At 50.9% G+C, this 27,661-nt stretch overlaps 1 protein-coding gene across 6 annotated transcripts in view; it reads right to left on the reverse strand.

Moving 5' to 3' along the window:
- VWCE (von Willebrand factor C and EGF domains) overlaps positions 1–27,661 on the reverse strand; it is a 54,806-nt gene that overhangs the window by 16,273 nt on the left and 10,872 nt on the right. For 2 of the 6 annotated variants that reach the window (XM_025286476.2, XM_025286478.2), the window contains 13 exons: positions 27,157–27,596; positions 26,981–27,074; positions 25,439–25,521; positions 23,767–23,854; positions 21,820–21,905; positions 20,515–20,632; positions 19,550–19,635; positions 17,714–17,810; positions 16,165–16,247; positions 14,680–14,770; positions 14,514–14,596; positions 14,068–14,158; positions 7,290–8,299 (listed from right to left, as the gene is read on the reverse strand). In XM_025286476.2, the coding sequence (XP_025142261.2) occupies positions 7,680–8,299; positions 14,068–14,158; positions 14,514–14,596; positions 14,680–14,770; positions 16,165–16,247; positions 17,714–17,810; positions 19,550–19,635; positions 20,515–20,632; positions 21,820–21,905; positions 23,767–23,854; positions 25,439–25,521; positions 26,981–27,074; positions 27,157–27,596 (2,060 nt within the window). In that variant the 3' untranslated portion in view covers positions 7,290–7,679. Of the gene's footprint in view, positions 1–7,289; positions 8,300–14,067; positions 14,159–14,513; positions 14,597–14,679; positions 14,771–16,164; positions 16,248–17,713; positions 17,811–19,549; positions 19,636–20,514; positions 20,633–21,819; positions 21,906–23,766; positions 23,855–25,438; positions 25,522–26,980; positions 27,075–27,156; positions 27,597–27,661 lie in introns of those variants that run through there. The other 4 variants (XM_025286479.2, XM_025286480.2, XM_006076570.3 and 1 more) reach the window with 3 other exon arrangements.

Raw genomic sequence — 27,661 nt, forward strand, 5'->3', positions numbered from 1 at the left:
TTTGGATTATAAAGAGAATAAGATTTGCTTGCACATACATAAACAGAAAAACGGCCCCCAAGAACCAGACACCACAAAAGGGGTGGCATGGGATGAGGGGAGATGTGGTGAGGGGAGACACCTCACTATTCGCCAGGCAAGAATACTGGAATGAGTTGCCATGCCCTCCTCCAAGGGATCTTCCCAATGGAGGGATCCAACCCAGGTCTCCCGCATCACAGGCAGATTCTTTACCAGCTGAGCCACAGGGGAAGCCCAAGAATACTGGAGCAGGTAGCCTATCCCTTCTCCAGGGGATCTTCCCAACCCAGGAATCAAACCAGGGTCTCCTGCATTGCAGGTGGATTCTTTACCAACTGAGCTATCAGGGAAGCCCTGCTGTGGCTTGTCCTCAAGCCTGTTTATCTAATAAACCAAAAATTCCACTAAGCCGGTGCACCACAACTATTGAGCCTGTGCTCTAGAGCCCGGGACCTACAACTAATGAGCCTAAGTGCCACAATTACTGAAGCCCGTGCACCCCAGAGCCCGTGCTCCGCAACAAGAGAAGCCACGTCAACGAGAAGCCCACACACCACAACTGGAGAGCAGTCCCTGCTCGCCTCAACTAGAAAAAAGCCTGTGTGGTAATGAAGACCCAGCGCAGCCAATAATAAACAAATAAAATTATTTTTTCAAAGTGTCAAAGTAAGTACACAATGGGCTAGATTCTAGGCCTTTCTTCGAGGCTCACGGGGCACAGACCACAATCAAAGGCTCTGAGAACTCCTACCACAAAGTGATCTGTTTCACTTGACTCAGCCCAGCTTGATCCCAGTTCCTCTCTTGCTGGTGAACCTATCACAGTCTCTCCTCGCACACGGCGCCTGCTTCTGCTGTGCTTAAGGCTGTCTGCTGGAGACACTGGCCTGAGGGCTTGAGCCCCGCCTCCCTGCTGAAGGGAACTGACTTTGGGGTTCTCAGAACAAAATGGCTTTGGGCGCTCTTGTCATATCATTCCCCAATTTGTAATTTACCACATAAATGCAAAATATTGGAATCAACGAAGGGGTGGGGTGAACTCTCCCAGTCAATGCCCCATGGCTTCCCAGTGTCATTTATACCCATTCTAGACTATTTTCCAGAGCTGCACAATCTTTTTTTTTTTTTTAATTTTATACAAGCCTTTCATGAAACCTAATCTATTCCTTTTTTTTAGCAGTGCCAGGTCTTAGTTACAGCACCAGGATCTTCGATCTTGGTTGCAGGGTCTTTAGTTATGGAATGCAGGACTTTCAGTTGAGGCATGCGGGATCTAGTTCCCTGACCAGGGATCGAACCCAGACCCCTTGCATTGGAAGGGCAGAGTCTTAGCCACTGGACCACCAGGGATGTCCCAATCTTTTTAAAACATAAATTTGATCACATTCCTCCCTTGCTTCAACCATTTCATCAATGCTCTGCAATTGCATTTGGAATAAGACAATAAATCTCTGGCGTGGTTTCCAAGCCCTGCAGGCTCTGGTACCCCTGGACTTTCCCTGTCTCACTCTGATCCCTCATACCCTTAGCTCCCACCGCCCTAGCCTTTGCCCACCACCTACACAAGTTCTCCCCACTTCAGGCCTTTATACAGACCCACTGTTCCCTCCTAGCATCCTGCAGGTATCAGCTTACACGTCACTTCCCGGCAAAGCCCTTCCTGGCCACCCTGTCACAGGGTGGCCCTCCTTCACGTCATGGCACTTGACACAGCTGGTGATGATGTCTTGGTAGGAGTACTTGTTTCAAATCCACCAAGGCAGAGACTGTGATCAAATATTTAACCACTGAAGCACCAGAAGACAGAGCAGGGCTGGGCACACTGGATGTGCTTAATAAATACTGACTGAGTGATGAATTTGAGATAATGTTTTAAAAGGAAATAACCAGGATAAGATGAGAGAGTGGATCCGATTTGAGAGAGGCTATGGTCAAGACCACAGACGGGTCCACCCCCACTCCCACTGACAGTCTGTCCTGGTCATATTTGGTCCTGGGACAAACAGGTGTATTCTCAGGTTTCTGGGGATGAATTTCACCGTGTCCTGGCTCTTTGCTGTGTTTGTGTTTCTGCTATTTCCTGAGCTCCTCCCATGCCCCAGGCAGTATTCTAGGCTCCAGGGATACAGCCAGGTCTCCCCAGACCCTTCCTGTTCTCCTGTTCCTGGCCCCAACCTCCCCGCTTCTTCCGCTGTGTTCTCCCTACTCAGCCCAGCAGCTGCAGCTCAGCCACTCCTTCCCAGCCCCTCTTCCGCTCCCTCACCCTGGGACTCCTGGATCCAGACAGAGTCTAAAAAGGCTCCCCATTAGATCATCCATACTAGAAAACTCCGAGCTAATTTGTCTGATTTGACACTTCTCTCCATGAGATAAGATGGATTCACATTCCATTTCTATGGTCTCAGGCCTCTTTCCCATCCATCTTTCCCCACTTCCTGAGAGCCTCGGGGGTCTAAGCTCAACTCAATCCATCCTTCCCACTCATACTTGTCCAGGAGTGTTTTGATGGGTTTTTTTTGTTTGTTTGTTTTTTTGCCGAACCATGTGTCTTGCAGGATCTTAGGACCCCGACATGGGTTCAATCAAACCCAGGCCCACGGCAGTGAAAGCACCAAGTCCTAACCACTGGACCTCCAGGGAATTCCCCAGGAGTGTTATTTTCATCTCACAGGTCTCTGCTCTGATCTGGGGAACTTGGATCCTCCCAGACTCAGATACCTGCACACCACTGGTGGGAGCATCATTGGTACAACCCCTAAGGAGTGCCATTTGGCACTATCCATCAAAATCAGACAGGCATATACCTTTTGGCCCAACAACTTCACTTCTGGGAATTCATCTTACAGACAGACTTGCACACGTGCAAAATGATGTAAGGCCAGGGTTATTCTTTGTAGCATCTTTTGTAAAAGCAAGATTTGAACCGACCCAAAGTCCACCCCCAGGAGATGGTTAAAAGTCTTCTGCTGTGTGCTGCTGTGAGCTGCTGTGCAGCTGTAAAAAGCAAAGGATTGAAGATGTGAGCTAGGGATGGGATGGAAAGATCTCAAGAAGAGATTGTTAGGTGAGAAAAACACACACAAGCTGAACAACAGGTGATAACGAAGCCTAGACAATTCTATCTTTGGGTTATAAAGAGCATAAGATTTGCTTGCACATATTTAAACAGAGAAATGGTGCCCAAGAACCAGAAACCACAAAAGGGGTGGCATGGGAGGGGGTGTCTAGGTGGATATGGTGAGGGGAGATGCCTCACTATTCTCCAGGGAAGAATGCTGGATTGGGTTGCCATGCCCTCCTCCAGGGGATCTTCCTGACCCAGGGATGCAACCTGGGTCTCCCACACTGCAGGCAGATTCTTTACCATCTGAGCCACCAAGGAAGCTCCGCATACAATTTTACAGATCTTTATTTCTAATGATGTGGTTTACTCCACATTGAAAAGAAGTTAATGAAAGGTACTTTTAAACCTCAGAGAATTTGTCCCAATTTGAAACCTACCATGGCTTGTCCTCAAGTGTGTTTATCTAATAAACTCCAAAAGCAAGTCTCTTGAACCACGTCTGATCATTTGGCCCTTCAGGAATTTCCTGGGTCCAGTAAAACTGACCCAGGGGGAACAGGCTCCAGCCCACCCTCCCTGTCCTCTACTGCTTCTCAGAACCTGACAGATGGACTCCTAAGAGAGAGAGTGCAGGGTGAACTCACCCAAGAACAAGCACTCCCCACCCCCGCTTGCTGGAGCGCAGGCTGCTGAGAACTCAGACCAGTTCATCTGTTGGCGAAAAGCACTCTGTGCCAGGGACTTCTCTGGCAGTCCAGTGGTTAGGACTCTGCACTTTCACCGCCATGGACCAGTTTGATCTTTGCTCAGGAGACTAAGATCCCAAGCCAAGTGGTGTGACCAAAAAAATAAAAAGCACTCTGTGCCTATTTGGGATCTTGAAAGTGGTTTTCCTGATGCCAGCCCTGGGCAAGGGGCATCATACTGGGCTCACTGCCAGCAGAGCATGCTCTTACCAAGTCCCCCCAAGACCTCCCAACATGTCTCAATTGGCACTGCCTGCCCACAAGGGGTGGGGAGAGCATGAGCCTCCCACCCCAGGGGTCCTGAGAAGGGACTGTGGTGACCACAGTGTGGGCGGTAAGAGCCCTGGCCCAGCTGGGGGATAGGTGGAGTGCTCTGCCAACAGGTCCTGCACTTCCTCCTTCCCTTCCCCCCACCAGGCCTTCTTAGGCCCGGAGCAAGCAGACAGGAGGCAGGCATGGTCCTTGGGTAGGGACAGCTGGACTCACTGGGGAGCAGACAGTCCAAGAGCAAGAGAGGGACAAGAGTGACATCCTCAGGGCTTTGGGGGACAATTCTGAAGCGTGTGCCACATGACCTCCCAGAGGGTCCACAGAAGGACAGGTTGCCATTGACCCACAGCAGTGACCCACTCTTTAACAAAAGCTGACTGGCTATCTTCCCTTCTCTCCCCACCCCCCTCATCCCCACCATGCTCCCTGGGATCACCTCCAGGGTGGTGACGCTCACCCAGTCTCTCTCTCTGGGTCTGCTCTCACAGAGCTCAAACTAAGACAAGGGGATCACAGCACCCTTGCATAAACTGCAGCCATCAACTGCCTCTTTGCAACTCCAACGGAAGAAGCCAACAAAATGCCACGCGAAGGAAAAAAGCCCAGACTGGGAGTCAGAAGCCTGGGCCCTCCTCCCAGCTCAGCCTTCCTAATCTGTGCAACCTTAGGACACTCTCCTGACCTCTCTGGGCCTCTGTGGTCTCAGCTGTAAGTAGGGGATGGGGGAGTCTCAAATAAGCATGTTTTTATACTTAGACCAACTTGGAGGAAGTGTTCACAGCTGTCCTCCCACTTCCCCATCCCTCAGCTTTTTTTTTTTTTAATGTTCAAAATGAATACCATTTATTATACTTGAGTGTTCTGGACAGGGAAGACTAGTACTAAAACTCGAATCGCATCCTTTGTTGAATACAGGGATAATGATAAGAAAACTGGCACTGACTTTGAGCCTCTACCATGTTGACAGCTGGCTTGTCTGAGGAGGGGCAGCCAGTGTTCCACACTCTCACCCTGAAATTAGATCCCAGGCAGCGCTGTGAAGCTCGGCAGGCTGCACAAGGTCACCACCACAAAGCACAGAGATCAGTGGAGTCTGTGTCACATGCAACCATCTCAACTCCAGGAGGAAGCACTGTCATAATCCATTATACAGATGAGGGAACGAAGACCTCAGCTCCCACGGCGAGTCAGAGTGTAGGGCTCAAACCCGGGTTTCATAGTACCCCAGACCTCATTACACCACACATTTTGGGTCTCACTGCACTTGATGGTCTCTAAGTCCTTTGCATCTCTAAAGTCTTTGGTTTTGAGGCTCCTAACTCCAAATTCATTATTCCTGCCATCCTGCTTGGATTAGGACCCCTCCTTACGCTAACATAGGGCTTCCCTGGCGGCACAGAGGTTAAAGCATCTGCCTGCAATGCGGGGGACCTGGGTTCTATCCCTGGGTTGGGAAGGTCCCCTGGAGAAGGAAATGGCAACCCATTCCAGTATTCTTGCCTGGAAAATCCCATGGACAGAGGAGCCTGGTAGGCACCAGTCCTTGGGGTCACTAAGAGTCGGACACGACTGAGCGACTTCACTTTCACTTTTCACTTTCATGCATTGGAGAAGGAAATGGCAACCCACTCCAGTGTTCTTGCCTGGAGAATCCCAGGGACGGGGGAGCCTAGTGGGCTGCCGTCTATGGGGTCACACAGAGTCGGACACGACTGAAGCGACGCAGCAGCAGCAGCACTTGATGATCTCTAAGTCCTTTGCATCTCTAAAGTCTTTGGTTTTCAGGCTCCTAATTCCAAATTCATTATTCCTGCCACCCTGCTTGGATTAGGACCCCTCCTTACACTAACATAGGGCTTCCCTGGGGGCGCAGAGGTTAAAGCATCTGCCTGCAATGCGGGGGACCTGGGTTCGATCCCTGGGTTGGGAAGGTCTCCTGGAGAAGGAAATGGTAACCCATTCCAGTATTCTTGCCTGGAAAATCCCATGGACAGAGGAGCCTGGTGGGCTACAGTCCATGGGGTCGCTAAGAGTCGGACACGACTGAGCGACTTCACTGTACACTAACATGAGGGCTTCCCTGGTAGCTCAGACAGTAAAGAATCCACCTGCAATACAGGAGACACAGGTTCAATTCCTGGGTAGGGAAGACCACCTGGAGAAGGAAATTACTCCCTTCTCCAGCATTCTTGGCTGGGAAATCCCATAGACAGAGGAGCCTGGCAGGCTACAGTCCATGGGGTCACAAGAGTTGGACACGACATAGCGACTAAACAACTACACCAACATCTGGGCTAGACACCCCCAGATGGCCTTTGCAGTCAATAACCACCAGGGATCCCCCTCCTGGGATACATGATGAACAGCAGGGCAGAGAAGAGCCAAGGGGAGGGTGGCCTGGGCCAGGACAAGCGGAGTCCGTGCACCGGGGGCTGCAGGAGATTATGCAGCCTTCTTGGGTTTCAGGGGTAGCAGGTTGGTGACTTGGTGACAGCGTAGTTCTCTGTCTTCCACCCCCATCTCATGTCTCCCCATCAACGACAGCACCGTCCTCTTTCTGTCATGGAAACTGGGCTGCACCACCCAGATGCCCCCTTCAGGATGGACACATTTACTCCCCAAGTCGGAAAGAAGGTTGTTGGGTGGCAGCTCTGGGCTGCCAGACCTCACAGGGAACTGCCCTGGCTGACGCCCCTTTCCGGAGCACCTCAGATAGAATTACTGGTCAACATGGAAGCACAAAGCCCTGTCCCGTTGCTCCAACGCAGGACAACTCTGAGGGCCATCTCAGCCTCAGAGTTTCACAGAGGGTTGGCTGAGACCTTGGCACTGCCCAGCCCACCCCCTCGGCCTCCTGCTTCCCTCCCTCGTACCCAGAGATATTAAACCTGAGCATGGACCCTAAGACTCCACTGGCCTCCTACTCCATCTCAGAGGCTCCCTCCCAGGGAACCCACCCTGCAAAGCCCTCTCCATCTGTCCTTCCTCCTTTACAAGTCCCCCAGAATCAAAGGTCACCAGGCACTCACCTAAGACCCCTCCCAATCCAGCCCCAGGCCCATGCAGGCTTTCCTCCCAAGCTGGGGGTTGAGGTGGGTGCTAGTTCATCCCCCGTGGGCTTGGCAGTGATGAGGCAGGTGACTTCCCCCTTTCCAAAGGTGAGAAGTGAATGAGCAGGGCAGCCTGCAGGAGACCAGACAGATTTTAATCAGGAAACCCCAGGTGAAGACATGTGGCGGCTGGTAGCACAATCCCAGTGGAATCCCAGCCCCTTCGGACCTTCCTCCTCCTCCAGGGCAGGGACTCAGTTGCCCCAACCTTTCTCAAAAGACAGGCGGGCTGTGGTCCAGGCAGGATGCTGACCATGGAGAACACGTTGCTGGATTCTCACAACACATCCCAAATGCTTCCTGGGAACAAGACTACATCAGGCCCTGAGGATTTTCCAGCCCCGCCAGGAGTCCTGCAGGATCAGCAGCCTCGTTGGTCCCCAGAGCGGCCCTGCAAGCTCCCAGGGCTCCCGGCAGAGTCTTCTCTGTCCCGCATGCCCTGGGCATGACCCTGAAACGGAGGCCTGCTTACACCGTGGACTCCTCCTCCTGTGAGGTCCCCAGGGTGGGCTGCCGGGGGCTGGGGCTGGCTGTGGCCACGAGGGCTGCAGAGAGTCTGGAGGTGGCTGGAGAGGACCTCCGAGGCCTGAGGACAGTGACGGGAGTCTCTGAGGCGCCGGGGCCTGTTGTGGAAAGGGCTGAGGCTCCACGCAGGATGGCGGCAGGCAGAGAAGGCCTTCTGGACACTGAGTGGGCCCCTGAGGCGGAGGACGGGAGCGCTGGAGTCAAAGGAGGTGGTCCGGGAGCCCTGGGAGAGGCTGGAGGTAGAGAGGAGGCTCCTGGAGGGATTGGAGGCCCCAGTGAGGGCTGAGGAAGCTGGGAGGCCCTGGGCCCTCCTGGCCTCGAAGATGGTGAGGGTGAGGCCTGGGCTCCTGAGGGGCTCACGGGTAAAGTCTGGGTGTTAGACAGGTTCGTTCTCAGGAGGAGCTGGAGGAGCTGGAGTGCTGACCTCTGAGGGGCCACCTCTGGGGGCCCTGGGCAGGAGCTGCAGTTGATGGGGGCCTCGGGGTCTCCACGGGGGCTCCGGGCTGCTTTGCTGAGCTCCACGTCTCCACGAGGGGAGAGTGCCCGGCTCTCCTCCAGGGACTCTAGAGAGAGGGGCGGGGGCGAGAAGATGCACAGTGGTTCTCCCTGAGGCAGGTCTGGCATGAGCTGCCCCGGGACGATGCCTGGTATGTGTCCTCTGAGGGTCCTCGCACAGCTGGGGGCACAGGGGGAGGGGGACTTGCCAGCTCCTGTCTCCAGAAAGGGAAGACCCAAGAGGAACCATGAAGAGAGAGAGGCAGTGCACCAAAGGCATTGGCCGTATGACCTTGTGTAAGGCTCTTAACTCCCTGAACCTCCATTTCCTCATCTGTAAAATGGGCTTCATAATAACAGTGATGACCATAGAAGCCATACAGTGAGGACTGAATGAAATGGAGCCTTAGAGGGCTCACCTAAACCCGGATGTAAACTATGGGCTTCAGGTGACAAATGTGTGTCAGAGTGGGTTCATCAGTTGTAGCAAGGGCACCATCTGGTGGGGGATGTTGACCATGGTGGGGTGCGGTGGTGCTGTGCCTGGGGGAGGACAGGAGGTAGGTACATGGGAAGCTCTCTGTAACCGTCTGCTTGATTTTGCTCTGAATCTAAAAATACTCTAAAAAAAAAAGTCTACTGAAAAATAATCATTTTTTAAGTCTCAACCTGGAGTCCAGCGCATCATAAGGACTTAATCCATAGTGGAAGGAAAAAAAAATACTGGAAAAAGGTATGATCAAGGGAGGAGACAGAGGCTGGCAAACACATTAAAAATTGGGATGATTAAATTTTAAAAATCATCGAGAGATAACCTTTAACAACTGTGAATCAAAAAAAAAAAAAAAAAAAAACAATTGTGAATCACCATGTTGTACACCTGAAATTTGTACATCAACTATGACGTGTTGGTCGCTCAGTCATGTCCAACTCTTTGCGACCCCATGGACTATAGCCCACCAGGCTCCTCTGTCCATGCATGGGTTCTTCAAGCAAAATATAGGAGTGGGAAGTCATTCCTTTCTCCAGGGGATCTCCCTGACAGGGCTCAAACCTGGATTTTCTGTACTGCAGGGCAGATTCTTTATCATCTGAGCCACCAGGGAAGCCCTGATCAACTATACCTCAAGTAAATAAATACATATATATATATATATATATATATATATATAAACCATCAGAAGGACAATCACACAACTCTACCAAACACCACTGAGTTGTGTACTTTGAGTGTGTTACCTGTATGGTTTGTGTATTATATCTCAAGTAAGCTGTTTTTTTTTTTAATTATCAAAAGGAAACAATTTACCTTGTACTTCAATAAAAAGCAGTTTCTCCTTAAAATAAATACATCTCATTAGAAAGAGGTGACTGCAGCTGAGACAGGTGAAGGAGAAAGAGGTGGGTGGGCCCTGCATCTCGCCTCTTTGGGCCTGATTCCCCATCAGGGGGCTACAGAGCAGAATGGGACTGAGCAGGGAGTGAGGAATCAGACCTGAGTCTGAGGACACCATTACCTAGAGCATGGCCTTAAAGACAGAAACTTGGGAATTCCCTGGCAATCCAGTGATTAGGACTTGGCAATTTTGCTGCTGGGGGCCCAGGTTTGACCCCTGGTTGGGGAACTAAGACCCTACAGGCTGGGTAAAGAAAGAAAGTAAAGTAAAGAAAGTGAAGTCACTCAGTCATGTCTGACTCTTTGCAACCCCATGAACTGTAGCCTGCCAGGCTCCTCAATCCATGGGATTTTCCAGGCAAGAATAGTGGAGTGGGTTGCCATTTCCTTCTCCAGGGGATCTTCCCAACCCAGGGATGGAACCCAGTTCTCCTGCATTTCAGGCAAACTCCTTACTGTCTGAGCTACCAAGGAAGTCCTGGTGGCATGGCCAAAAAAAAATTAATAAATAATAAATAATTTTTTTAAAAAAAGACAGAAACTTAACTTCTCTGAGTCTCCACCTCCCTATCTACAAAATGGAGATAATAATAGCACCCATACATGAACTTTGCTGACAAAGGTCCATATAGTCAAAGCTATGGTTTTTCCAGTAGTCATGTATGGAAGTCAGAGTTGGACCATAAAGAAGGTTGAGCACCAAAGAATTGAACTGTGGTGCTGGAGAAAACTCTTGAGCGTCCCTTGGACAGCAAGGAGATCGAACCAGTCAATCCTAAAGGAAATCAACCCTGAATATTCATTGGAAGGACTGATGCTGAATACTCCAATACTTTGGCCACCTGATGCAAAGAGCAAACTCATAGGAAAAGATCCTGATGCTGGGAAAGATAGAAGGGAGGAGGACAAGGGGATGACAGAGGATGAGATGGTTGGATGGCATCACTGACTCAATGGACATGAGTCTGAGCAAACTCTGGGAGACAGTGAAAAGGACAGGGAACCCTGGTGTGCGGAGTTGGACACGACAGTGACTGAACAACAAAATGCATGAAACATTCTTGGGGCATTTAAATGAAACGATACACATAAAATCCTCCATACACTGCCTGGCACTTTAGCTAATGATTAATCTCTAGAAATTGGGGGAATAATAGCCATCAGCTTGCAGAGGGGTTTGTGCTGGTTAAAGTGGAATCGGCAATCACTCAACAGTTCCCAACTTAATGACTGTACAGGATGAGAATGTTTCCTGACACCAGCTGCTCAACCACAGATCTGAAGAGCTGCTCTAAATACAGAATGTCCTCTTCAAAAGGTCAAAGGAGTTAAAGAGGTCTTTTATACAAGAGGAAATTCGGGCCACAAATCCGTGGAAAAATTCACTGTCCTCCTGGAAGTTTAAAAAAAGTGCAGAAGAGCCACATGTGAGGTACTCTACAGACATGCTAAACTGGAAAAATTAAATTCAAAACACACAGTGTAGAGTTGGTGGGTAAATGGGGAACCAGTTACATCCATTTCTGTAAGCTTCCTCTTTCTCCAGAACCCCATCTGGTAACATGCTGTCACGCCGTGGGAATCACCAAACAACTCCTGACACCCTGTGACACAGTTACTCCACCTATTAACCACAGGGTCTGAACACAACTCACGAAATTTGGGAAAAAATAGTGTCTGACCAAAGATGTTTCACAGTAGGTCCATTGTGGGTACAAAAAGAAGAAGAAGAAGAAAACCACCGAAATGTCAACCAAAGCCGCAAGGGGCAAGCAAACCACAACATTCGGGAGCTTTTTAAATGGCCAACTGTGGGCTACATGAATTCTCTGAAACTGTGTGGTGGCTCCTAGTGGTAAAGAACTCGTCTGTCAATGCAGGAGACATAAGAGATGTGAATTCAATCCCTGGATCAGGACAATCCTCTGAAGGAAGGCATGGCAACCCAGCCAGTATTCTTGCCTGGAGAATCCCATGGACAGAGGAGCCTGGCAGGCTACAGTTCATAGAGTCGAAAAGAAGCAACTTAGCATACACACAGGCACGTGTTACAGTAGGATGTCCATGTCTCATTTATACTTCTGCAAAAAGATCTACATGGATGAACACTCATGACATAGAGCTCATAATAATGTCCAGGAGTTAATGCAGCAGAGTAGCTAAAAGCATTGACTCTGGGCTCAAATCCCAGCTCTACTGCCAACCAGCTGTGTGACCCTGAGCACCTCATTTCATCTCTCTGTGCCTCAGTTTCCTCACCTGGAAAATGGGGATGCTAAGAGTGCCGATGGGCCTTCCCAGGTGGCTAGTGGTAAAAAACCCATCTACCAATGCCGGAGATGAAAGAGACATGGGTTCGATCTCTGGGTCGGGAAGAAGCCCTGGAGGAGGGCATGGCAACCCACCCAGTATTACCTGGAGAATCCCATGGACAAAGGAGCCTAGCGGGCTACAATCCATAGGGTTGCAAACAGTCGGATACAACTGAAGCGACTTAGCACATACAAGAGTACCTATCACAAAGACTTGCTGTGAACAGGGGATGAAACAACACATATGAAAACAGACAGATGGCCAGCACAGGAAAAGATAATCAACATAACTAATCACTGGGGAAATGCAAATCAAAACCACAATGAGATGCCATCTCACACCTGTTAGAATGGCGATTGTCACAAAGACAAGAGATAAGAAGCATTGGTGAGGATGTGGAGAAAAGGGAACCCTCATGCACTGTTGGTGGGAATGTAAACTGGTACAGAAACTGGTATAGCCATTGCGTTAAACAATATGGAGGTTTCTCAAAAACCGAAAACTAGAACTACCATACGATCCAGCAATCCCACACCTGGGTATGCGTGCGTGCTCAGTTGCTCAGTCTGACTCTTTGCAACCCTGTGGACTGCAGCCCGCCAGGCTCCTCTGTCCATGGGGATTTTCCAGGCAAGAATACTGGAGTGGGTTGCCATGCCCTCCTCCAGGAGATCTTCCCAACCCAGGGATTGAACCCAAATCTCCTGCATTGCAGGTGCATTCTTTAACAGCTAAGCTACCAGTGAAGCCTATGCCCGGCTATATATCCAAAGAAAATGAAAACTCTAATTCAAAAAGATATATGCATCTCCAGATTGGTTGCAGTATTATTTCAATAGCCAAGACATGGGAACAACCTAAGTATCCATCAATAGATAAAGATAAACATGGATAAGTATGTGGTGTGTGCATATATATATATCAGTTCAGTTCAGTCGCTCAGTTGTGTCCAACTCTGCAACCCCATGGACTGCAGCACACCAGGCTTCCCTGTCCTTCACCATCTCCTGAGTTTGCTGAAACTCACATCCATCAAGTCGGTAATGTCATCCAGCCATCTCATTCTCTGTCATCCCCTTCTCCTCCTGCCTTCAGTCTTTCCCAGCATCAGGGTCTATACATATACATATATATATATATATACACACACACTTATGTTAATATATATATAATGGAATATTACTCAACAACAGAAAAGAATGAAATCTTACTATTTGCAACAATGTGGATGGATCTAGAAAGTATATGCTAAATGAATATATCAGAGAAAGATAAATATCATATAATTTCCCTTATATATGGAATCATTTTTAAAAAGCTGAGCTCACTAATACAGAGAACAGATCAGTGGTTGACAGAGATGGGAGGTGAGAGATGGTCACAATGGGTGAAGGCGATCAGAAGGTGCAAATTTTCAGTTATGAAATAAATAAGTCATGGTGATATACTGTACAATATAACTATAGTTATAAATCCTGTATTGAAATATTATATTTCAAAGTTGCTAAGAGATTAGACTTTAGAAGTTCTCATCACAAGAAAAACATTGTAACTGCGTGTAGGGAGACATTCACTAGACTTCCTCTGGTGATCTTTTCACAATATACAAAATATCAAATCATTATGCCGTACACCTGAAACAAAAATATCAGGTGTTGTGTCAATTATACATCAACTAAAAAAAAATATGATGTTCCCTGATAAATAAAGGGTACTCAATACATATTAGCAATTATTCTTCTGCAAAATTGATTCAGTTCCTAAATTCTAACTTTTAGAGAAAGGATTTAGAAAACAGAGGGAAAAAAAGAAAAAACACAAAGAAAAAAAATAGAAAGCAGGGGAAGAGACTGAGAAAGGAGGAAATGAAGAAAAAGGAACAGTAAACACATCTGACGGCATGGCACAGTGGAGAATAAGGAGCACCGACGCGGATCAGCACACAGGTCAGCGAGCCCAGGCGTGGGCCCGGGCGCACCACAAGCCAGCTGTGTGACCTTAGGTGGGCCAATTCCCTCTCTGAGCCTGGGTTTGTCTCATCCAGCCCGGAATAAGTTCTGTGTTTCTGAGAAGAGCAGAGTGGAAAAAAGACGGTGATGAGACTCCAGGTCACAGAGGCCCGCCTACCTGGACAGGAGGAGCAGCAGTCCCTGCGGGGCATGGTGCGGTCCGAGCAAGCCTGCTGGCAGGACACCTTCTCGCAGGTAACCTCTCCCAGCTGGGGAAACAGAAGGAGACGGGTGAGAAGCCCAGAGCATCTCACCTGCCCAGAGCAGCACCCTCAAGGAACTCGTACACCAGCAGCTGGACCCACAGAAAGATCTTAGGCAGAAGCTGCAGGGTCTGGTCCTCACCTGAACAACAGGTGAAGCCGGACCTGGCGGGGAAACCTTAAGGAAACTACGCAGGCAGAGGATACTGTCAAACCCAAAGGTATTCCCACAGGTAAAGCTGCATAACAGCGGGTGGAAGACGGGTGTACACTGGCTAAGAGGCTCCAGGTTTGGCAAAGGGACTAAAGGCTAGAAGCAGCCCCCAGCCGGGCAGCTCCGGGATCCCCAGGGCCAGCTCACCTGGCATACGCACTGGGTACAGGGCTCATCGTCCAAGGTGAACACTTGGCCGTTCCCCACCTTCCTCCCCTCGTAGTTGCAGTCTGTAGGGGGCAGCAGAGACAGGGGCTGTGAGAACCAAGGCCCACCGGGGAGTCCTGGAAGAGGGGCGGCTGGTCCCACTCACCTTGGCACACTGGACAGCACTCCCCATCAGGGTGGAAAGGGTAGGAGCAGGTGATGGGGCAGTCCACGGGCGAGCAGGCCACGGAGCCCAGCTGCAGGACACAGAAAACTCACAAGGCCCTTCGTTCTGGGGGCTGAAGGGACACTCGGGAATGACAGACCACACAGCCGTTGAGTGCCCATGGGAGCCACCAAGGTCAGGCTAGGGGTCCATGGTGAGGGGACAGACCAAGTAGGAGCCTGTCCTCCTGCTAGAACACAAGCCCCCCGGGGCCAAGGGCCCGGCCTTGCTCTGAGAGCTCATCTGTCAACAGGTACCTGTTGAACAAGTCATGAACCGCCCAGGGAAGCTGAGCACCCAAAACTTAGGAAGGACTTCCCTGGTGGCTCAGCGGATAAGAATCTGCCTGCAAATGCAGGGTGCACGGGCTCAATCCCTAATCCTGGAAGAATCCACATGGCTTGGAGCAACTAAGCTCGTGCACGGCAACTGCTGAGCCTGTGTGCTGCAACTGCTGAAGCCTGTGTGCCTAGAGCCTGTGCCCTGCGACAAGAGAAGCCACCGCACTGAGAAATCCACGCGCTGCAACGAGAGTAGCCCCTGCTCGCCGCAACTAGAGAAAGCCCACGGGCAGCAGCAAAGACCCAGTGCAACCAAAGATTAATTAATTCATTAATTAATTTTTTTAATTTAGGAGAAAGGACCCAGAAGTCAAAGCTCCCCAACATAAACGGCTATGAATGAACAGGGTCACCCAGAGGCCAGGGATGTTCACCCCAAGTGTCTCAATCTTTTTTCAGCAGACCACCATCAACAAAGCCTCATCAGCATGAAACATATCCAGCATGACTAGCAATAAGGGCTTATTTTTCCATTTTCCAAATACCAAATGAAACTCCTGTCATTTAGACTGAGCTATGGCCTAGGTGATATGGCTTAAGGTAAACATGTGCTTTCTGAAAGAGATTCAGGTTGCTAGGATCAATTCCTGGCACCTCACTTGACTACTTATGGAGTCTTGAGTAAATGACTGTCTCTCTGTGCCTGGTTTTCTTACCCAGCAGCTGGGGACGGCAGTGCTGCCCACCTCATAGGCTTCCCTGGGGATTAACTGAGTTTGTGTTGAGCTCAGGGACGGGCTCAGAAACGTGAGTATATTAAAGATTCCATGCAGAGTCCTGGGCTTTCATTCCTCACCTTCACCCTCACGAAGAACTTTGGGCCACACTTTATACCTTAAGGCCCCCGCCCAGACCCTCCCTGGTCACCCAGAAGCAGAGGAGGTTTGCTGGGCAGGGATAAAAGTATTTCTCTGGCCTTGGGTGAAGATTCACCCCGGGCAGGGCTGGAGGGAGCCGCCTTTCACCGAGACCCGGAAGCGACCCTTCTCTTGGAAGTCTCTGGATGTTTGCCTCCAGAGTTCAAGGGCTGGTGGCAGTTCCTGGGGAGCTTCTACAGACGGGGACTGGGTCAGGGTGGTCGTACCAGGCAGATGCAGCTCAGGCATGGGTCCAGCACGGACGGGAAGGTCTGGTTGTTGTAGAAGATTCTGCCTGTGTAGGTACAGCCTGCCAGAGAGAGCACATGGTGAGGGCTGGCCGGGGGGCAGGGGAAGGGGTGTGGGGAGGGAGTGCGGTGTCCAGCCTTCACCAGGGCCAAAGTCCAAGGCCTATCCAGGCAGCAAAGGTCAGGCCAACGGGCTCTGCAGGCACTTGCCCAGGGGACGGGGGAAGGGACAGAACACACTCCTGGATCGGTTGCTGACTTTTTTCTCACTGGATTCAGCAAAGGGATCACAGTGTCTTCACTTCAGGGTTCTCACCTGGGCAAGGGGGCCGTTCCTCCTACCCCTCACCAAGCAGGATCAGGATGAAGGACTCGGAGACTCAACCAACCTGTGTGCCACAGCCAACCTGTCTGCTCCTCTGCACTCAGCCAAACCTCAAACCCCACCCTCCAGGAGGGTCCCCCACAGCTCCCCTCTCTGCTTCCCGAAGCCTGCAGAGGCCCGCCTGAGGGTGGCCACCTTGATGATATTTATCCCATGTTAGTCACTCAGTCATGTCCGACTCTTTGTGACCCCATGGGCTGTAGCCCACCAGGCTCCTCTGTCCATGGGATTCTCCAGGCAAGAACACCGGAGTGAGTTGCCATGCCCTTCTCCAGGGGATCTTCCCAACCCAGGAATTGAGCCTGGGTCTCCTGAACTGCAGGCAGATTCTTTACCATCTGAACCACTAGGGAAGCCCCTTTATCCCACACAAGTAAGTATAAAAAAGCAGGTGATGGGACAGTAGAGAAACATTTTATAAGAAAAATTATATAGGAAATTCCCTGGCAGTTCAGTGGCTAGGACGCTGTGTTTTCACTATCAAGGGTACAGCTTCAATCACTGGTTGAAGATTTCACAAGCTGTGTGGCACAGTTAAAAAAAAAAAAGAAAAATATGTAATATATATCTATGATATGCTATGTATCTATGACATGATAGATACATAGATGTATGTTATAGATACATTATAGAGATAGAGATACATAGATATTGATGTTATATCATGAAGAGAGACTGGAAAGACAAAACCATAAAGTTAAAAGTGGTAATGGTTGCTTTTTAATTTTTTCCTTTGCTGTCTGTATTTTCTAAATGTTCTATAACAAAATGTTACTTGTGAAATGATGGAAAAGGTGAAAATTACTATTAAAATATAAATGATCACTTTAATTTCCTCTCCCTGTTCTCCATCTGTCTCACAGGGATGTTCGTTTATCACCCCACCTAGGCTGCAAGCTCTGCACATTTTTATATCTGCTTCCAGCACCCAGATGGAGCTTCCTTTGGGCAAACCGTTTTCCGTCCCTGAGCCCCAGTTTCCTCATCTCTAAAATGGGGTTGCCCCATGGATGTGTTGCAAGGACAAGCAGAGATGAAGCAGGGGTGGTGCTCTGCACAGAGAAGCCTGGTGCAGGGTGAGCCCGGATGCGGGGACTGGGGGTTCTATGCTGCTCCACCCCCCACCCCAAGACAGAACATTACCTGCCGAACAGTCTGGGCAGCACTGTCCAGGGATTCGAATCGGGTGAGGGCAGGAGTCCACACAGTCTGTCCTCTTGCAGCTCACTGAGCCATCTGCCTGGAGGAAGGAATAACTTCACCAAGACCCCACTTGCCACACCAGTACCCACCTCCCCACCCTACTCCACCCTGCCAGTCCCCCAAAAGAAAGGGCAGTGCTGTGAATTGGCCAGGACCTGGCCTAAGTAAGGGGCATCACAATGCAGCTAGGAGGTGTCAGGGTTCCCCAAAAGAGAACCAGCTACTTGGGAGAGGGGGCTTGAGCCTTCCAGAAAGCCTTCCCATACCCCAGAGGGGGAAGGTCAGAGCTGGGGTTCTGGTCTCCTCAGCTTCCCATCCCTTCCCCCAACAGCCAAGGCTGTGCCACGACCCCATCCAAATTCTTCTGTCAGCGTTTCCCTGAAACCCTGGCTCACCCCAAACCTACGGAGTACAATAAAATCCTATTTTTATAGAAAGCTATTCCACCGGAAATGTCTTTCAGAAGATGAAAGCGCCGTACACAGTTTCTTTTCTTTCAAAAGAGGCTGAAGTTTTGTGTGATTTTCTTGTAATATGAGTGCCCTAGATCAGTCCTGAAGGAGAAAAAAGGCAGCGGAGGTAACTTTCCTCCCCACTCTAATTCCAACCAAGTGTTTCCAAGTTTTGTGAGAGTCTAAGGCCTTTTAACAAATGGTGCATCAAGAGGATGTGAAGGCCGTGCTTCTCACGAGCTGGTGTACACCCAAGTCACCCAGGGATTAAAATGCAGATGCTGAGTCCAAGGTCTGGGAAGCTAGAACCAAGGTTCTACCAGGCTCCCCAGCGATGCTGATGACACAGCCAGTGTGTACATGCGTGCTGAGTCGCTTCAGTCGTTTCCACCTCTTTGTAACCCTATAGACTGTAGCCCGCCAGGTTCCTCTGTCCATGGGATTCTCCAGGCAAGAATACTGGAGTGGGTTGCCATTCCCTCCTCCAGGGGATCTTCCCAACCTAGGAATCGAACCAGCATCTTTTATGTCTCCTGCATTGGCAGGCAAGTTCTTTACCACGAGCACCACCTGGGAAGCCCACAGCCAGTGCAGGGACCTCATTTTTAAAAAATAAAATTCAAAGGGACTAAAAATTCTTTCAAAGTAGAGAGGAAACTGGGGACTTCCCTGGAGGTCCTGTGGTTAAGACTTGTCACTTCCACTACAGGGGGCATGGGTTTGATCCCTGGTCAGGAACTAAGATCCCAGATGCCAGATGGTGCAGACAAAAAAAAATTTTTTAATATTTTTTAAAGTAGAAAGGAAAGCCAACCTGTACTCAAACAGGAGCTAAAACAATTGTGCTGGTAAATAGCTGTGTTTGCATTTCTGTTGATCTGACTCTCAAACTCACACACCCTCACCTTATCCATTTCTGAAGAGGCGAGGTCATAGGATTGATGTTAATGAAAGAAGCATCACAGTTGCACAGAAAAGGCCTGAGCTACTGGGCCTCGGGCTGCCTGGCTCCCTTTGTTAATCCTGTCCATGAAAAACCTGTTCCCACGAATCCTAGTTCTGACTCCTTAGGCCAGCGGGTCCCCTCACACGCACCATGGTCACATTCCACTCTTATGACAGACAGACTGCCAAGCTCTGCCGTCCTGAAAATCTACGGAGGACAAAATAACCTGGGTCCCAGCTCTTCTACAAAAACAGGAGCTGACAGCATGGAAGGGAGACGGGGACAGGGCCTGACGTGGCCCCCTTCTGCAGAGGCAGCTGTGCTGGCCGGGGCGGGGAGGAGGGGAAAGCAGCTGAAGGCGCGCAGGTTGTCATTCACCTGGCAGATGCATAACTCACAGGGATCACCGGGAGACCAGATCTGTCCAACCGGAAACTCAACCCCGTTGTCATCGAGAGAGCAGCCTGGCGGGGGACAGCGGGGGAGAAAGGACAAGTGGGCAGAAGTGCCAAGGAGTGGCCTTGATGCCCGAGGGACCCACAGCACCACCCGGTGAGGACAGACAGACGCCTCTGCTCACTCGCACTGTGTCCATGCAGCCACCTGCCCCAGCAGCTGCCGCCTGGCTCCCCGTGTTAGTCAATTTCTTCCCTCCCAGCATGCACCTGGTATACACGGGCACACACACACAAAGGTACATGTCCATACATATCCATGAACACACCCATTCACACACAGAGACACACTCATATGGGTACAACAGACACACGACACAAACACACAACGGAAAAATGGTACAGATGAACCGATTTCCAGGTCAGGCATGGAGAGCGGACATGTGGACCCAGGGTGTGAGGGGAGGGTGGGACAAGCTGGGAGAGTGGCACTGACATATATGTATGTCTACACTGCCGCATGCAAAACAGGTAACCAGGGGGACCTTCTGCATGCTCAGGGAGCTCAGCTCGGTGCTCTATGATGTCCTAGAGGGGTGGAATGGGGGGTGGGGTGGGAGGGAGGTCCAAGAGGGAAGGGGATATATGTATACATATAGCTGATTGACTTTATCGTACAGCAGAAAGTAACACAACATTGTAAAGCAATGATACTCAATAAAACACACCGATAGCCCTCACAGACAACATGTACACAAACTCACACACAGATGCTACTCATATACAAACTTAAAACACACAAACAGACACACTCACAGACACACACACACATGCTTACAGAGCACATACACACACATGAGTCTCAGCGGGTGAAGCTCAGCCTCCTCCCCCTCCGCTTCCAGGTCTGGTGCTGGATGCGGCCTGGGATGCAGGCTGGGTGGCCCTCACCTGTCATGGGCACGGGTTCCCTGCAGGCATAGCAGCACTGCCCGGGGCCCAGCCACCACTCCTCGCGGGGGCAGTCCAGTTCCGGACATGGCGTGAAGGAACATTCCACCTCCCCGTTCTGGAAGAGAATCAAAGGCACGAACCAGGGAGGGGCAAGAGAAGGCCAGCAGGCTGCCATCTCCTCCCCCGAAGGTGACAGATGTCCAGGGGGCAAGAGGGGAAGGAAGGGTGAGTCCTTCCCTGGGGGCTGGGAGTCAGGCTGGGAGAGGGTCTCTGGAACATGTCGACTGTGTGGCTGCAGGGTCCCAGGCTGCCCTAGCTGCAGCCTCCAGCACCTCTTCCCCTCGCCTCTCCAACAGCTTTCTGCTCCGACTCCAAACCCACTCTCACCTGCAGCCACAGAACCTTCTCGTGCACCAATCTGATTGTACCCCTCCATCACTTAAAACCCGACAGCTCTGCAAAGTCCAAACCCTCTGCCTGGCAGGCAAAGCCTTTCCTGACTGAGTCTGAAGCAGAGGCTGTCACCCCCACATACAGTCCCTGTCGGTCCCCTAGGCACTGCCCTTGGCCGATGGGGACAGCGTCCTCCGGGTTCCTTCCCCCTACACTCCCTAGGAAGCAAGGGACTATATACAACCACCTGATGCTGGGGGTGTAAGAGCCCAGCTCCCTGGCCTCTGGACACACCCACCTCCTTGCTGTCCTCCCACTCCAGAGCTCCCCATGGGATCAGCCCGAGACCCCGTCTCCACGTGGTCCCTTCACCCGCCTGACCTGCTTCCCTGGCCAGTTCCTGAGAGCACCACCGCCAGAAAACCACTTACACAAGAGGCCCACCCCAGGCCCTGCTTCTTGGAACCCAGCGCAAACAGGATCCCTGCCTCGGCTGCATCTCCAGTCCCTCTTGCCATCTGGCCTCCAGCCAGAATGAACACCACCAGGCCTCAGACTATGCCATACTCTCTCCCACCTCCAGCCTTCTGCTCACACTGTGCCCTCTGCCAGGCACACCACTGCCCGCCTAGCTGTGGGCCTCCTGATGAAGGGACCCGAGGCCACCCTGTGCTCGGCTGTGGCCCCAGGACTCAGCACTGTCCCAGGTGCACAATAGGTGCTCTATAATAACGCTGAAGGACAACCTTCAAGGAGACTGCGGGAAGGCCTTGGGGAATGCTAAGGTCCCTTTAGTCTCTTTCCTGCCTCGGATTCCCTTTTGCTGTCCAGTGTCTCCTCTTCTCCCAGTCAAGGGCTCCTGGGAAAGCCCTGTGCCCCTGCCCGTCACCCACCAACTCAGCCCCCTACCTGGCAGACACAGGTGGTACACTCATCACCACCCCCACTGAACACAGCCCCGTCTGCATACCACCGGCCGTGGAAATAGCATCTCACTGTGGAGGAAAAAGGAAGAGACAGCTCAAGGTCTTTGGGCAGCTAAAGAAACAGGTAAGGGGGTCTCTGGGAAGAAAATGCACCCCCACAATACTCCACGGCATGCCCAAACCCAAGAGCCCAACCACTGCTACCCTCAACTATTAATAAAATTAGATCGGTGCTTAAAAACTGATGGAGAATGAAGCACACAAAATAAGGTCCCTAACCAAGAAGACAGGGAAGCCCTGAATAACTAAACAGTAAGTGGGACTTCCCTGGCAGTCCAGCGGTTGAGACTTCATCTTCCAACGCAGGGGGTGCAAGTTCAATGCCTGGCTGGGGAACTAAGATTCCACATGCCTCATGCCAAGAAACCAAAACCATAAAACAGATACAATACTGTAACAAATTCAATAAAGACTTTAAAAATGATCCACATTTTTTTTTTTTAATCTAAAAGAGTAAGAGAAAAGAAGAAATGAAAAACGAGGGCCCCAGACACCTGCAGCCAGGTCTGGGAATGCCATCATTCCCTGGATAGGGTTGGGAAGGATTCAGTAAGAACCTCTTATCTGAACATCCCTCACCCCTGTTGGTAAAAAAACAACCTTAAAAACTGGCCAAGGCTCCACCTGGGTTCAGTCAGAGAGCACTGGGTTCAAATCCTAGCTTCTCAACTCGCTAGGGGCAAAATACTTAAGCTCTCCTAAGCCTCAGTTTTCTCATCTGTAGAATGGGGTTAACAGTTCCTACCTCAAAGGGAGCATATTGCCTCTTCAAAAAATGTTTTAACTAAAAATAATATAACATTCACAAGTTAAGAGGAAAAGCAGTATTTAATAACACTAGCTCTGAAGTCAGGTAAACTTGAGAGCAAGCTCTGCTCCTTTACTAACTGGCATGTGCCTTTGGGCAGTGATGACCTCTCTGAGCCTCAGTTTCTCATCCATAAAATGGAGCTATGAGTAGTACTCCCTCAGGGCTGCACCACAGGGATTAATGAGATCAAGGGCTGGCAAGCACCCCACACAGCAGCGGCCCAGAGCCAGCAGTGACAGCCATGACGTCATCTCAGGAAAGAGAAGCACATTTTAACAAAGAACCGACTCATGAGTGGGGCAAGGGAGACCCCCTCCCAGTGTCGGGACAGAGCCATGCCAAGGGTGGACCCAAACCCCTTCCTGTCGGGGTTGAACACACCACCCCTCTCTGGGGGCAGGCCAGGCTCTGAGCCCAACCTAGCATCCAAACTGCTGTGTACACAGTAGGTGCTCAATTAAAACTGGCACTTTGAGACTTCCCTGGTGGTCCAAGGGACCATACTTTCCCTAATTAAGACTTCGCCTTCCAATGCACAGGGAACAGGTTCAATCCCTGGTGCCCTAGTTGGGGAATTAAGATCCCTCATGCCAGGTGATGCAGCAAAAAAAAAAAAAAAAAAAAAAACAGCACCCTAAAATGCTTCACTTAATCTGAGTTTCTAAAGCAGAAATCAATGCTCCTGCTCTCTCCTATGCTCAGTTCAGTTCAGTTCAGTCGCTCAGTTGTGTCCAACTCTTTGCGACCCCATGGACTGCAGCACACCAGGCTTCCCTGTACATCACCAACTCCCGGAGCTTACTCAAATTCATGTCCATAGAGTTGGTGATGCCATCTAACCATCTCATCCTCTGTACTCTGCTGCTGCTGCTGCTGCTAAGTCACTTCAGTCGTGTCCGACTCTGTGCGACCCCATGGACTGCAGCCTACCAGGCTTCTCCGTCCATGGGATTCTCCAGGCAAGAACACTGTGCTCACTCCCCCTCAAAAAAAACATACTCAAAGTACACCCCTCCACCCTCACCTACACTGCCATCCTCACCCCGCAGAGTCCCTTACCTGGGATGCAAGTACAGCAGTCCGACTTCGGGGAGGCCTGGCAGGGGTCGGGGGGACACTCAGGGGAGATGCAGGATACATTTCCAGCCTGGGGAGGTGAGAGGTGGAGTGGAGGGGGGAGGATGGACCGTCAGGTCCATCAGAACCAGCTCGCTCCCTATTTCACATCATCTACAGGACTCCTCTCCCACACGAAAGTCTCCTAAAGGAAGCCATCCGAGACCTTTAAATGCCAGCATGGACACAAAGGGATGCAGGCAGGGACCCAGTAGCAGGGTTTATTATGATGTTGGTTTCCAATATTCCCCTTTCCAAGACGAGGGGCAGAACAGAAAGCAGAGCATGCTGCCTTCCTCATGAAAATGGACGAGCCTAGACCCCCATGGTACTGTTCCCCATGGCATCCTCCCATGGCATTCCCCCATGGCACTTCCCCACCATGGCATTAACCCCATTGATTACCCCCACGGCATTCCTTCCCATGGAACTGCCTCCCCATGACATTCCCTCCCATGGCACTGCCCCCTATGCCATTCCATCCTATAGCATTTGGAAGCTCTTGGAAGAATGCTAGGCAGTGAGGAAGAGGTTACTCCACGTTCCCGTGCATCTGAGTTTTGAACCAAGTCACTGATACTGGCCAGAGAATTAAATTTAAAACTCAATTTTCAAAAACTGAAGCTAAGACCAAAAAAAGGTCCCCAGTTTTGGAGTCAGCCAGACCTGAGGCCCAGGGTTTGCTCCTCCTACTTTGGGCAGAGCATATCACCTCTGAGCCTCTGTCTCCCTACCTGTGAGAAGAGCCAGGGTTGTTGAGGATTGCGTGAGATGCGATCAGGCACAAAAGTGCTTGGTCACTACAAGAGTGTGGCACATGGGAAGGGCTCAGTAAGGGTGGTGGCAGCGGTCTACGTGCCACCCCTCCCCCATTTTACATTGCAGCTCCATCATCCCTGACAGGCTGGGGCCACTTTTAAAGATGATCAGAGGCAGTGAGGATTGGTGGGCAGAGCCTAGGTTTGGACGCAGACAGACCTTGGCTCAAATTCCAGTTCTGTCACCTCCCAGCCTCAGTCTTTGCATCTGTAGAATGGGGACAGTAAAGCCAACCCTGAAGAGCTGCCAGGAGCCTCAGGTGAGGAACTAGATGGAAAGTACCAAGCCCCCAGACTTGTGCACACTGGGTGCTCATGAGCCAGTCTTCAGGACAGCACCTGATTGCGTCTGGCGCATAGTAGGAGCTTAATAACTATTCTTGGAGGAGTGCACTTGCCTCTAGCAAAACGCTAACAAGCTGAGTCTGGTAACCAGCCTTCTCCCTCCGCGTGTGGACACCTTTATTGTGCCGGCAAATATTTTGCCTGGAGAGAAAAACAGCCTCCCTGGTAGGAAGTTTCCGAAGGAGTACCCTCCCCTCCCCTTCCAAGACAGATGGACCCTGTTTGCCTGTTGGCTCTTTTCTGCTCAGCAGAAGCCTCCCTGACCCCACAGACTACTGCCTTCCCATCCCCCACACTTTGAAATGAGACAAGTTCCAACCCAAATCCACAGCCTGAGAGCTCTCCCTCCGTTCAACTAGCTCACCTTTAACATCCCGTCTTTCCCTCTTCCTCTAAAACCCCCAAAGGTTAAGAAAACACCCATGAGGCTTCAGGAAGCTTGGGATGCTCACCAGACAGACACAGACGGTGCAGTTTTGGTTAGGAGGTGAAAAAACGTCCCCTTCAGCCCGGACGACGCCACTGTGAAAACAGCCTTTGAAAGACAAACAGGAGTGGAGGCATCAAACCTCTTCAAAGGAGAGGAAGCTGGAGGTCTCGTTCCTTTTCCAGGCATAACGTACCCAGAACCTTCTCTCACTGGCTTGGATGCCTCAGCAGTGGCCAGATCTAGGTACTCAGAATTGTGGGGTCCTAAGACCCCTGGAAAACCACAGGAGACACCCACTTATGGTGCCCTGGGAAGGTCCTATTCATGTCTGATAAGCCCAGAAGTGTGTTGAAAGTATGGCCCTTTATTCTTATAAAGCAAGAAAGGCAGCCATACAGCCCCAGGTTCCAAACCTGGCCTGTCACCTGAGTAGCCTTGGACTTGGATGTGTCACTTAACCTCTCTGGGACTCGGTTGTCTTTTTTGTTAAATGGAAACACCACCACATGCCCTGCAGGGAACCTGGAAGGAGCCACAGTGTAATGTAGACAGATGTAATGTAGACAGCAATTGACATTTCGGGCTTAGTACACAGTAGAGACACAGTAAAAGATAACAATCATCATTAAGAAAATCAGTGAGTTGCATTTTCCTTGTCACCCTTAGAAAGACCTTTTCACTGCTGCTCAAAGTACAGCAGCATCAGTATCTTATCACCAGGAGCTTCATAGAAATGTAACAGCTCAGGCCCCTCTCTACATCTTCTGAATGAGAATCTGCATTTTAACAAGATCCCCAGCAATTCATGTGCATGTGTGTGTGCTCATTTGCTCAGTCGTATCTGACTCTTTGCGACCCCATGGACTGTAGCCCGCCAGGCTCTTTTGTGCATGGAATTCTCCAGGCAAGAATACCGGAGTGGGTAGCCACTCCCTTGTCCAGGGGCTCTTCCTAACCCAGGGATAGAACCCAGGTCTCCCCCATTGCAGGCATAATCTTTTACCACTCAAGCCACCTAGGAAGCCCGCAATTCCTGTGCAGGGTGAGTTTTAAAGCACTCTGCTGAAGGACTTGTTATGATTTGAGGTCTTTATCCTAACAGCAATGAAAGCAAATTTTTAAAATTGTCAGCAGATAGTGGGAGGGAATCAGGAAAGCGATATAATTTATGAACAATTACTCTTCCTGCAGTTAGGAGGGGGATTGGGGCAGGAGAGGGGACTGCATATTGGGTCTGGAGAAACCTGCTGAATGAATGAATAAAGCTTAAAAAAGGATGTCCTTAAGATGAAACCTTCCCCTTGGGAACACAGATACCAGTGGTTCTCAAAGTGTGGTCCCTGGACCAACAGCATTAGCTTCACCTGGGAACTTGTGAGACAGGCAAATTCCCAGGACTTATCCTACACCTGATAAATCAGAAGCTCTGGGGGCTAGGCCCAGGGATCACCCTTCAGGTGATATATCAAAGTTAGATAACTGTCTTTCAGTTGCAGAAAGGCAGGAAAAAGGAAGAGGCAGGACCTTGCAGGAAACTCATAGCCTTCCCTGGACTGGCTCCCACCTGTACACGATGGGCAGCACCCTCCATCTCTGGAGGGAATCGGGTGGGAGCAAGCAGCTTCACACGTCACCTTTTCACAGGTCACCTCCCCATCCTAGAAGCAGAAACGGAAGTTCCAGCCACCACAAGGCCCCAGACACCAGACCAGGGAAACCCCAAGGACCCCTCACACCCACCTCACACCAGCACTGGGAACAGCCAGGCTCTGTCCAGCGGCTCCCTGACTCATACGTGGCCCCTAGGTGCCAACAGGCAGAGGGTCCTGGTGCCAGCCATGTGGTCTCGGGGCCCCTGGGCAAGGGAGGGGTCACCGCCGTCTTCTGGAGTTGTGCGGGAGGTCTGAGGGTTCCCAGCAGAGAGGGATGCGGCACGGGGGTGGCCACCGGGATGGACAGCAGCGGCGTCGGGGCAGAAGGGGAGGACGTGGACAGTGCAGGCGTGAGAGGTGGTGGTCGTGTGCTCCTGACTCCAGTCGGGGGCCCCGGAGCCCCGGAAGGAGGGCTGTGCCCAGGGGAGAGGGCGGGCCGGCCTGCCTCTGGAAGCAGCAGGAGCATCTTAGGAGGGTGCTGCAGAGGCTGCAGGATGGCAGATGGGGCCAGCACGGCTTTGGGGAAAGCTGAAACGGAAACACAGAAGGATCTGGAAGGAGGCAGCAGGGGCAAGAGGTGAGATTTGCTGGGC

Source organism: Bubalus bubalis, chromosome 5 (genome assembly GCF_019923935.1).
Source record: "Bubalus bubalis isolate 160015118507 breed Murrah chromosome 5, NDDB_SH_1, whole genome shotgun sequence".
Taxonomy (NCBI): domain Eukaryota; kingdom Metazoa; phylum Chordata; class Mammalia; order Artiodactyla; family Bovidae; genus Bubalus; species Bubalus bubalis.